Genomic DNA, 13,204 nt, shown 5'->3' with positions numbered 1-13,204 from the left:
AAATTTAGAATGCATTAGTAAAAGTAAATTTTTTCGTTGAGTTTTTTTCGACTTTCCGCATATTTCTCTATGGTGAGAACAATGTTGGTTTTGTTGTCAAATAATTTTTTAACTAAATCTTATCCCATTTGTCAATCTATTCCGAACTTTGCTTTTTCAGTATTAACAAAATCAAGCGGCTGAAAAAGCTAAACCAAAAATTATTATAATTATATCGACGGAATTGAAACCATTCCCAAAGAAATGTTTGACTTGTATATGCCTATGTATGTATGTATATCTAGCGCATAATAAACAATCAGTTGTGTATATTAGTTTAAATAGTGCGATTGAAGATGTATGTATTTCAACCACATTTTTAGGGATTAGAAAAAAACTAAAGAAAAAGGTCATGTTATTACAAATTATAGAGCCAAACCATTGATGTATTTATATTTATGGGTATGAATCACAGAAATCAAAATTATACTGTTTTTCTAATTACAGTTGTAGGGTTTTATTAAATTTTCTGAAAACTTTGTTATATTATCCGCTCCACGTACTTCTTTCTCCAGCAACGGAAGTTTTATTACATGAAAATCTTCGTATAGGTCAGCAATTTGGTCCAAATATTTTTCTTGGATCTAAAAGAATATTATAAGAAACTTTTTCAAAAAATATATATGAATAACCTTTACCTTATACCGGGAAGCGCACATGCCGCAAGGCTGTTGATCTTGCTTCATAAATAACAACTGATTTACAATAATATTGTGAGTATCAATGCCACACTTTGTCAATTCTTGTACCAAACGTTCGGTCTCATACAATGACAAAAACTCTGCTATACATACACAAACAAATGTGGTTTGATCCTGAAATTAGAATTGGAGAATAATTGATGCTGGCAGTAAATAAAAACTGGTAACTTACAGGATCGCGAAACTGCTCGTTTACTTGTCGAATAATTTTTAACATTTCATCGAGTTTTTGAGTCAATGAGTCTGCATTAACAGGCATACCAAGAAGACTTCCAAACTGTGTAATAAATGGAGAAATTTTCAATTTTAGACGTAACAGTTTCCCAAGACCTTTTTCCACAACTTGAGGGAATGATAATAGACGCAGTGTATGCCCTGTAGGTGCTGTATCAAAAATCACAACGGAAAAATTCATTGCTTTTACAAGCCTATGAAAAGAAATTCGTTAAACAGAAAATAACTTATATTTCCAAATTTAAAAGCATTAAGACAAAATATTACTTCATAACTTCAGCATAGCTCATGGCTTCATCAATGCCCGGCAAAGCGCCAACAACTTCATGTAAAACTCCTTTACTTAGTCGTAATGCTTCATTATCACCTTCGAAGTATTCATCCGGAAGTTCGTTAAGTCCCGCATTGGGATCAATTTCCATGGCGAACAAATTTGTAAAACCACTAACCTATAAAGAATTTTATATTAGTTAAAGAATACTTTGTTACACATTATCAAGTTACTTTACCTTAGTTGGAACTTTTGTGAACTTCTGGTTAAATGCATCTGATATATTATGAGCCGGGTCAGTGGATATAATCAATACGGACTCCCGTACTTTTGCCATTTGTACAGCTAAGCTGCAACTGTTGCGATAAAAATGAATCACATCTTGAACTAATATCAGAAAAACAAGTGTTTCTATATAGTTACCTGCATGTTGTTTTACCAACACCTCCTTTGCCACCGACAAAAATCCATTTTAACGATGCCTGATCAATGACATTTTTTAAACTGGCTTCCATTGGCTCATATTCGTCTCCCATTTTTCTCTGGTATTATGATCAACAACAAAAAATTAATTAAAATATGCGAAATTCGTGAAAAATAGAAATTTCTATTTCCAATTCACAATAGTGTTCTGCAATCAATCACGATTTTAGCAGAGATGCCATGTCATCTAAAAATAGTTGGCAACTCATAAACTGAACATTTGACATTCTGCTGATTTGGTATCACCATAGTTCAGTTTAGAACAGTGGACGTCCAGTAATACGAATTATTATATTACTCTTTACTGAAACCTTTATAAAATAATTAGTTATAATGTTATGAGCAGGGCAACCAAAAATATGCTCTAAAAAAAGTGTTTTATGCGCATAAAATATGCACTTAAAAACGAAAAATATGCTCTTAAAATATAAAAAATATGCACTTAAATGTAATTGGTTATTGTTTGATTTCAAAATTTCATTAAAAAAATATATATGAAGTAAATAAAATATTGAACTCATAAATTAAAATAGGTTATTATAGGATTAAATATCGATTTTAGGGAATTTGGCACTACATGAAAAAAGTTAGATTCAATTCATTTTATTATATTTAGCAATAAATTACTATGTGTTTACTTAAGTTTTAACATTTTTTAACTAAATCTTTGTTTTAGATTTCCGAGTTTCTCAGACAATCATAATCAATTGATTTGTCTCATCGTTTAAAATGCTTAATACTTCAAACTTTTTTTTAGTAATTAGTGGCATAATATTTTATATTCTCAATCCATGTGTCCCAATGTTTATAGGACCCCTACTGAGGATGTACCCAATAAGTTTCTCCAAATGTTTCTATTCTATATAAAGCTTTAAAAGCTTTTTTATCATTAGAATAAGGTTTCAAAAACTCTGTGAATAGCGTGTAATTTTTTGGTAAAAACTTTTTGTTCAAGTTTTATCACTGTTTCTTCCTTTCTCATCCATTGTATCGATATCCACGTATATTCTTTTTTAACGATTTATTAATCAATTTTTTTACAAGTTGTGTAAATATATCAAAGGGTTTTGAACGCGAGATTTTCGATAGATCTTAATATTCTGAACGTCTGTTGAATACTTGTTTAATTATACATTAGTGGTAAACTATTAATGCCCAAACATAACTGTCTCAATCTCAAGCTGACTAAAATTCCTTTTTTTAAATGTATCCAACAATTTTTGAAGTAGTTGCCCATAATAACATACAATTTTGGAACTTTCTTTTAATTTTTTACGTATTTTTACTATTTGATAAATTTTAATATTTGTGTGTATATTTTTAATTGAAATATATGGAAACTAAGCTCCCTTAAATCAACGAAAACTCTATGAATATAAGCGATTATGGGTACTCTATTTTTTATTTAAGTAACTTAGGCCATTATCAATTGGACCTTAACAAAATACATAGTAAAATATAGAAATGAAAAATTACAATACAAACAATAAAATTATATAAGTAAAATAAAATAATGAAAAATAAAAGAAAATATCCAACAAAAATATGCAGTTATGAGTTAAATATGCAAAAATATGCTATAAAACGCAAAATATGCTAAAATATGCAGTAAAGGGCAAAATATGCACTAACAAATCGATGCCAAAATTCTTAAAATTGTCTGAAACGGATAAATAACTAACTCATATGTTTATACGACGCACAGCAAAAATGATATTGTATATTTTTGGTTGCCCTGGTTATGAGGATGTACTAAAAGTAGTGTTTATAAACCGGTTAACTGAAAAATCGGTTTTTCTTCGAAATCTCGGTTTTTTTCGAACCGGTTAATTTAAAATGTTGATTTTCGGTTAACCAGTTTTTAAAATTTGGGACTAAAATTAATTAATCTCTTTTTGTGCATTTTTTATATTCATTGTATAAACATTATTGATCCGATTTGAAACCTAAACTGCTGATTTACAATACAAACCTATATTTTTAAGAATTTCAATGATTCTAAATAGTAGAAGACGACGAGTTTACTTAAAAACTTTTTCAGAATAAATTGCACATAATGAAACTATTGAAAATTAAATTCCGCATAATTCTAGAAGTTAAGCTGAATCTTAATAATGATTCATTATAAACTTAGTGATGATTTTACCAATCGTTAAATTGAATTTGACGTACATTTTTTATTATAATAAATTTGACTTATTAGTGTGTTTTGTTCTTAAAGTTTTATTTTATTATTCATTTACAGGAGAGACAAAAAACGTTCTAAAATTCATGATTTGAAATATTTTTGAAATCTGATAATGGAGTTTTATTAATTATTTGGTATGATTTATAATGAAAAATTTGGGACTAGTAACATTTTCTGTTTCATATCAGAAATATTTAATCAAAAAAATTGATTTACATATTTTGGTTGAAATTTAATGAATAAACCAATAATTAAAACAAGTATTATATATTTAGTAACATTTTTATACTCAATTCCATTTGACTGAGATAATAATTTTGAAATTTTTACAAAATAAAATGGACTTAGCACTTTTGTATATTTATAGTTATTTAATATTAACCATTCATGACTACTAAAAACTACAAATATTAAAGCTGTGTATACTTTATAGGACATTTTATGTTTTCTACACATATATGACGGTTAACCGGTTTTTTCGATGTCGGTTAACCGAAAAACCGGTTTTCTAAAAAAGGCCAATTTTCGGTTAACCGACACACAGCACAGAGGGATTATGGTGTCAAAAAGTCAATTTTTCAAACACTTAATTTCAAAAATCAAATGATGCAGTTTTGTAGAGAAATGTTTAAAGATGAAATGTACTGATAGTTTTAAGAATTTTTTTTTTTAAATGAAGTAAAGTCCATGCAAGGGTGTTAAGCAAAAATTTACTTATATTTTCACGCAATTCAGTGGTTTATATATGTGTAATTTTCCTAATAATACCATTCACCTTTAACATATTTGAAAAATATAGCATTTCTCCATAAATACAAAAAAAATAATTATCGGGATTTCATAAACCGTTAAGAAGATATGGCCATATTTATAAGTCTCTAAAAATTATTTTATTTTTGATTTTCCAAGGGATTGTCTTGTTTCGATTTAAAAAAAAAAATAGTTTTCGGAAGTTTTCGGAACAGGACTAAAACTTAACAGATTTTATCGAATAATAAACGAAATATCCAAAAAATTCTTATCTATGTATGGGTTTCGTGGGCGTTGTGCGTGACCGATTTTATTGAAACTCGGCATGCGTTCCTTTTTTTGTTTCAATAAATGTACGTACCAAATTTCTAGACTTTTGCTTGGATATAAACAATTTTATGCGTAAAAATCAATTTAGATTGTATGGGCAGTGGGCGTTGGGTATGGTTGATTTTGATAAAATTTAATTTTTTTCTTAATTAAGTCCATATAATTCTCGGTGCCAAATTTCAATGCCCTACGACCACTCCTTATAATTTTTGCACAAAAATGTTTTGCATTTGGATTGCATGGGCGGTATGCGGTGGGCATGGCCAATTTTAATAAAACTTAGCATACGTTCTTCTTTTGTTTCAGAAAATAAATGTACCAAATTTCTAGACTTTTACTTGGATAAAAAAATTTTATGCTAAAAAATCTATTTGGATTGTATGGACAGTGGGCGTTGGGCGTGGTCGATTTTGATAAAATTTTATTTTTTTATTAGTATGGTCCATATAATTCTGCCAAATTTCAGTGCTCTACGACCACTCCATATAATTTTTGCAAAAAAATGTATGAGGCCCTCTGTGCACAGTGGGGGATCTGAAAAAAAGTGGAAATAAATCTGTAACTTCTAAACGAATTGCCCGATTTTAATAAAATTCCCCGTGGCTATAGAGGAGGTGTTGATAAGTTTTAGTTTTGAATTTGGGCTTATAACACCAAGGGGGGGTCGAGCCACAATGCCCCAAAGTGGGGCACCTCGGGTATATCAAAAATTAAAAATTTTGCCAAATTTTTGTTTGCGATCCGATTTGAAAGATATTTATATATATGGAATCTACTAGACAAGATCTACAAAAAACATTGCTTTAGCCATATATTATCTCTTATAGTTTACGAGTTATTCGCATTTGAAAAGTAAAATTTTATTTTATTTACCTACCTTGGTCTGGTTTTTTGCTATCTTTTCTTTTCCCGTAGTCTAATTAATGGATTTCAAATAACAACAAACTGAAAATTTATAGAATCTTGCCGTTTTGTAGAAATCTTGCACTTTAAAGATAATTATCTTGTAGAAAACTACAAGATAAAGCTAATTACTGCGAGCTATGTATTTGAAAGCCATTAGTTATGCTACGGGAAAATAAAAGATATACATATTATATATCAACGTGTAGGAAATTATGTCCTCTTTTCAAAAATGTACAAAATTTTTAAGAATTAAAAAAATTATAGAAGACTTTTTTCAAAAATATGGGAATAAAATATTATAGCTGATTTTTTTGGAAAATTTTAATTTTTAAAATGCAATAAAAGTTTTGTTTATGAATCGTTTTTAATGAAATTTTACACTTATATAGAAATTTTCGATCCAAATCCAAAAGTGAAAAAGATATTTGTGAATTGTTAATGACAATCCCACAATTCTCAAACAACTTTCCAAAAATCCCAAAATTTTTTGATTTATTGAAGGCACCAAGCTCGGGGCTATGAAATCCCTTTGCACAATATTGAAGATCATATTGGGACATATAAAACAGGCATGCGATTTGAGAAAATGTTGTCTAAAGTTGAAATTTATATAAAAAATATGTCTACTTCGGAAGGCTCTGGACCACGTAATAATACGAATTTTGATATTATTTTGCATTTATAATATTTCACAAAATGTTGTCTTTCAGAAAAATATAAATACACTATTTATCTTTTTCTTATTTTCTGTATAATTTAAAATTAATGTAAGTACTTTTTTCGAAAAAAAATGTCGAAAAAACTACTTTTTTATTATACCCTCCAGCACCATATGTGGTGAATGAAGGTATATATAAGTTTGTCATTCCGTGTGTAACATTGAGAAATATTCATCTGAGATTATTGATCCTTATGAAATTCTAAGTCGATTGAGCTATGTCTGTCTGTCTGTATGTCTGTGTAAAACACGCTCACGTCCAAAATAAACAAACAAAATTGGTAAACTTGCAAGAAAAATGTTTATTGTTCTCCTAAGCAGTTTGGTATTGAAAATCAGCAAAATCGGTTCAGTGAAACCAGAGTTATGAACCAAAATGTGAGACAACCTAAAAAAAACATGATAATTTTAAAATTGTTTTTGTTATATGTGCAAATATATTGCAGATAATACCATAAAATTTTACACACGTTATTTTTATATTAAAAGGACTAACTCTGGTAAAAATTATAGGAATCGGTCCATGATTTCTCCTAGCCCCCATACAAATTTCGTCCCGAAATATGGTTCTTTGGTCTGTAAATGCCTACCAAATTGCAGTATCCACACAAAATTCAGGAAAAATAAGTGTCGTGCTTAAAAAAATCACAACACCAAATTTTTTGTGGATCGGACCATAGCCCCCATATAAAGTTCACTTCCGAAAATCACTTAGATAAGCATAAATGTCTTATAAATATAGCTATTAAGTTCAAATTCGTCATTAATAGTCGCCATATATACCAAAAATGCTGTACCAAATTCTATGAAGATCGGCCAATAATTGGTTATAGCTCCCATATAAGGACCACTTCCGAAAAACATATTAACCTACATAAATATCTGAAAAATATCTATATCAAAACAAAATTTTATACAAATCTCTAATTTATATTTAGAAATCATTCTACAGGATTTTGTGAATATCGGTCAATATTTGACCATAGCTCCCATATAAGGTCCACTTCTGAAAATCAGTTAAGTACTCATAAATATCTTATAAATAGCTTTATCATACTTAAATTCGACACAAATAATAAGTATATACACAGAAATTACTGTACCAAATTTTACGCAGATTGGGCGACAACTGGTCATAGCTCCCTTATAAGGCCCATTTCCGAAAAAGATATTAACCTTAATAAATATTTAAAACAAATCGATATCAAAATTAAATTACGCACAGATCAGTAATTTGTATCCAGCAATCATACTACTGTGAATATCGGTCCATATTTAACCATAGCTCCCATATAAGGTCCACTCCCGAAAATCACTAAACTCCTCATAAATGTCTAACAAATATAGTTATCAGGTTGAAATTCGAAACAAATTTGTTCAGTATATGTATACAAAAATCGATGTACCAAATGTTACGATGATAGGCCCATAATTGGTCATAGCCTCCATATAAGAACCACTTCCGGAAAACACAATAATAAATATCCAAAATAATCTGTTCTGAACCAAAATTTTACACCGATCAGTAATTTGTATCCAAGAATCGTACTACAAGATTTTTTAAATATTGGTCCATAATTCGTCATAGCTCCCATATAAGGTCCACTCTTGTTAATGGCGTTGTTTATATGAAATTGTACAAAAATAGCACTCAAATACTTAGGTCCATAATAGGTCATAGGTTCCATATATTGAATCAAAATAGTACACAGATCAGTAATATTTAAAATCATACTACTGAATTTTGTGAATATCGGTCCATATTTGGCAACAGCTCCCATATAAATACATAAAAATTACGTTAAAATATTTTATGACAATCGACTCATAATAGGTCATATCTCCCATATAAGTCCCACAACCCAATATCTTGAAATTTGTCTAAATATATATACCCTTTTTTATAATCTGTTTCTTCAGTGAAGAATCTTCACTTGAGGTTAAAAAGGAAAAATGTTGATCCAAACGTATTAACTTATTTTCTTATGTTCTAATAGGAATTTCAATTATAAATTGCTGAATTAGATCTGCGTAAACTAGTCTTACTAACAACTGTTATATTATTTCAGTTGTTATACCATTATATTTAGGTGGAGGGTATTTAAGATTCGGCACGGCCGAATATAGTACTCTTACTTGTTTTAATTCATTTTATAAGACTGTCAAAATTATAGTTCTGTAGATAATGGAAAATATATATTTACTTGGTGTGGGTGTTGCCACGCCCATTTTTCCAATTTCGCATTATACACCATAATAATATCAAAATAAAAGTTTTAATAAATTAGCAAATTAATTTATAGGCCTGTTCACGATATCGAAAGAAAAATGATTCGAACAAATTTGTATGAAAACTATTCGAAAGAATTTAAAAAACTGAGTGGTTTTCATACAAGTTTTTTCGACTCATTTTTCTTTCGACATCGTGGAACAGGCAGTATAAGTTTTTTCGTACGACAGGATATTAGGTCGGGCATTTCAATTTGCTAATTCTGATAACGGATTCGTAATCAGCGACATCAAAAACCCCCATATACCAATTTGTAGATCATTTTCTACATTTTTTGACTTTTGGCCGCACTGTGAAATGGTGTAATTGCTCATGCAAAATTTGAGGACTATAGCTATTATAGATTCCTAAATATTTAATTTTTAAAATTAACTTTGTATAGGAGGTACCACGCCCACTTGAATGGAATATCGGTTTAGCCGTCTATAGACTTTAACCATACAAACACATATTCACTTTTATATTCTTTATCTTTATATATATAATTTTTCTGTACGTGTGTTAAGGCCCAACTATAATATGCATACACTAGCTTAAGCAATTCCTTACGGAATCAGCTGTTTGTTTATTTTATACAAAGAAAATAAAGAAATAAATGAAAAGGATGAAGAAAATGTACAAATGGGGCTAAATTGTTTTGAATGCACGTAAGTACATTCTAGCCACAGAAAAGTTTCTTCGGATTTCCTTAAGCATTTGACAGACTTTTCGTTCGATTTTGACATTACCTTAAGCTAGCTTATGCATATTATAGTTATTTTTATATTAAAAGGACTAACTCTGGTAAATATTATAGGAATCGGTCCATGATTTCTCCTAGCCCCCATACAAATTTTATCCTGAAATATAGTTCTATGGTCTGCAAATGCCTACCAAATTGCATTATCCACATAACATTCAGGAAAAATAAGTTTTGTGCTTAAAAAAATCGCAACACCAAATTGTTTATGGATCGGCCCATATTTGACCATAGCCCCCATATAAAGTTCAATTCCGAAAATCACTTAAATAAGCATAAATGTCTTATTAATATCGCTATTAAGTTTAAATTCGTCATAAATAGTCCCAATATATACCAACATCGCTATACCTAATTCTATGAAGATTGGCCAATAATTGGTTATAGCTCCCATATAAGGACCACTTCCGAAAAACACATTAACCTACATAAATATCTGAAAAATATCAATATCAAAACAAAATTGTATACAAATCTCTAATTTATATTTAGAAATCATACTACCGGAATTTGTGAATATCGATCCATATTTGACCATAGCTCCCATATAAGGGCCACTTCTGAAAATCAGTTAAGTACTCATAAATCTCTTATAAATAGCTTTATCATGCTAAAATTCGACAAAAATAATAAGCATATACATGGAAATTACTGTACCAAATTTTACGTAGATTGGCCGATAATTTGTCATAGCTGCAGATCAGTAATTTGTATCCAGCAATCATACTACTGTGAATATCGGTCCATATTTAACCATAGCTCCCATATAAAGTCCACTCCCGAAAATCGCTAAACTCCTCATAAATTTCTTACAAATATATTTATCAGGTTGAAATTCGAAACAAATTTGTTCAATATATACAAAAATCGATGTACCAAATGTTACGATAATTGGACATAGCCTCCATATAAGAACTACTTCTGGAAAAAACATTAACCTTCACAAATATCCAAAATAATCAGTACTGAACCAAAATTTTACAACGATCAGTAATTTGTATCCAAGAATCGTACTACAAGATTTTTTAAATATTGGTCCATAATTGGTCATAGCTCCCATATAAGGTCCACTCTTGTTACTGGCGTTGTTTATATGAAATTGTACAAAAATAGCAATCAAATACTTAGGCCCATAATAGGTCATAGGTTCCATATATTGAACCCAAATAGTACACAGATCAGTAATTTTTAAAATCATACTACTGAATTTTGTGAATATCGATCCATATTTGGTAACAGCTCCCATATAAATACATAAAAATCACGTTAAAATATTTTATGACAATCGACTCATAATAGGTCATATCTCCCATATACATAAGTCCCACAACCCAATATCTTGAAATTTGTCTAAATATATTTGTATACCCTTTTTTATAATCTGTTTCTTCAGTGAAGAATCTTCACTTGAGGTTATTATCTATATATGGGGCATTTCACGTCAAGTGAACCAACTTTTGAAATCGATGTCTTCCGATCGCGATGAAATTTACACCAATGTTAGTTCTATTGGATAGTAATTCGGACACCATTTTTCAACAAGATCGGTCAAGAACTCTCTGAGTTATAGGAGGTCAAAATTTGACATTTTGGCCAAACAGGTGTTTTTTTTTATCCATATAACTTATTACCTATTGTTCTTAGCAAAATGTGTCCCAAATAGTTTAGATAGCTATTTATGCAATCTTTCGAAAAAAAAAATTAAAAAAATTTAATAAAATATTTTTGATTTTTTTTTTTAAAATCAAAAATATTTTTGACTTTTTTTTCAAAATGGGCCCTTTTTATTTTTTTTTTTTATTTTTTTAAGAAAGCTTAGGTCTTTTCCTAAGCGACCTATATGGTCGCTTAGTGGGATGCGAGTGGGATATCTATCAAAAAAAATATTTTGTAACTCAAGATTTAAAATTTTTGAATTTTTTTGCAAAATCAAAAACTTTGTTGACTTTTTTTAAAAAAATGGACCCATTTTTTAATTTTTTTTTTGCTCAGAAGAAAGCTTATGTGTTTTCCTTTAACACCCTTTTTGTCGCTTAGTGGGATGCGAGTGGGATATCTATAAAAAAAATGTTTTGTAACTCAAGACATACAATTTTTTACTTTTTTTTGAAAAATCAAAAACCTTTTTGACTTTTTTTTTCCAAAATGGACTCTTTTTTTATTAATTTTTTTTTTCTCAAAAGAAAGCTTAGGTCTTTTCCTTTAAAACCTTTTTGGTCGCTTAGTGGGATGCGAGTGGGATATCTATCAAAATAAATGTTTTGTAACTCAAGACAAAGGTTTTTAAATTTGCACTATTTTAATTTTTTTCATATTTGTGTGTAAACCTTAAAAATTAAACTTACGCAGATAAACTAGACACATTAGCCTTTCCGATGGTATGTAACATACCCAACTAAAATTTCATAGCCTCGATACTGTAATACCCATAATATGTTAACCTCAGGAATAAAAATCACTTTTTTTCTATGGAAATGTTGAATAATTTAATTTTTTTATTTATTTGTAATAATAATTAATTTAATATATAATAATAATAATAATAATAATAAAAAGATGAATAATTTAGTAAAATTTAATCTTAATCACAATAGATCAATTTATATAATAACTATTTTTACATTTAATTTATGAAGTTTTTAAATTTTCAAATATCCATACTTTTATCCTCCTTATTTGTCACCTTTATTAGCTGCTTTTTTTTGTCAATCCTTTCTTGGCGTTATTAGATTCAGCTACTGATTTCGCTGCTGGCTTCTTTTTTGGCTTTGGAAAGAAATCGCATTGAGTAGATGCAGAAAACTTTTTTAATTTGAGTCTTCCATCGACAAGCGGTATGAAAGCATGGTATTGAGCAGTGCCATCGATTGTTACCGCAGCATCGAATCTGCTCTTTAGTGTTTTCAATGTTTCCTCATGATCCTCTTTGCTACTACAAACTATTTTAGTTTCTTTACAATAATTCTTTGCCCAATGGAATAAAGCAGTCGCATCTAAGATGCGATCTTGATGAGAGCACTGGAGGCTATACTTCGCTGCATTTCTTTTGAGGTTTGCTCCAATACCATCACATGCTCCTTTACCATGAGCAGTAGGATGAAAATGCCACTCAGCTGGCATTCCAAAATCTTTTTCATGAGCTGTAAGATTTGCGAAGCTACTTTTGTTTTTAAAATGTTGGCGAGCTCCGTCCGAAACGTAGTATACCTTTTCTACTGTAAATTTTGATTTTAGATAATTTAGTATTATCTTCTGGTACTCATAAACTGCAACGGTGTCATGTTTTAAATCGTCGGATATGATTGCCATACTTTTGTGTTCCAGGTTTTCTTCTTTCATGTAGTAAATAACTACTGTGAATATAGTTGCTTGGTCGTTATTGAAGTGGAATGCTTGTATGGAATCCTGAAGAACATATTTATAGTTCTCTGCGAAATCAAATGAAATAATGAATTCACCAGACTTCAAATGTGTTTTCAAGTCCTTGAAGAATGACCACTGCTCTTTGACTAAAACGTCATGGGTTCTCAAATTTAGCAATCCTCTACACAGTTC

The 13,204-nt window shown here is 29.5% G+C and overlaps 1 protein-coding gene across 1 annotated transcript; it reads right to left on the bottom strand.

Annotated features, from left to right (window-relative positions):
• Positions 1-394: 394 nt before the first annotated feature.
• On the bottom strand, positions 395-1,883 carry LOC135959994 (ATPase ASNA1 homolog). The gene is made up of 6 exons (XM_065511164.1): positions 1,669-1,883; positions 1,484-1,601; positions 1,242-1,423; positions 913-1,168; positions 678-854; positions 395-623 (listed from the first exon to the last, which is right to left on the bottom strand). The coding sequence occupies exons 1-6, from the start codon at positions 1,779-1,781 to the stop codon at positions 477-479; spliced, it is 993 nt and encodes a 330-aa protein (XP_065367236.1). The 5' UTR covers positions 1,782-1,883; the 3' UTR covers positions 395-476.
• Positions 1,884-13,204: the final 11,321 nt, after the last annotated feature.

The sequence above is a fragment of the Calliphora vicina genome, chromosome 5, assembly GCF_958450345.1.
Source record: "Calliphora vicina chromosome 5, idCalVici1.1, whole genome shotgun sequence".
Lineage (NCBI taxonomy): Eukaryota > Metazoa > Arthropoda > Insecta > Diptera > Calliphoridae > Calliphora > Calliphora vicina.
The sequence above is the reverse complement of the archived record's forward strand: the minus strand, read 5'-3'. Positions and strand labels throughout refer to the sequence as shown.

Excerpts from the sequence above, each read along its gene's own strand:
- LOC135959994 (XM_065511164.1), bottom strand. The coding sequence starts at position 1,781 with ATGGGAGACGAATATGAGCCAATGGAAGCCAGTTTAAAAAATGTCATT. Across the intron at positions 1,602-1,668 it reads GTTGGTAAAACAACATGCAG|TTGCAGCTTAGCTGTACAAA; the intron begins GTAACTATATAG and ends TTATCGCAACAG. Across the intron at positions 1,169-1,241 it reads AGCTATGCTGAAGTTATGAA|GCTTGTAAAAGCAATGAATT; the intron begins GTAATATTTTGT and ends TTCTTTTCATAG.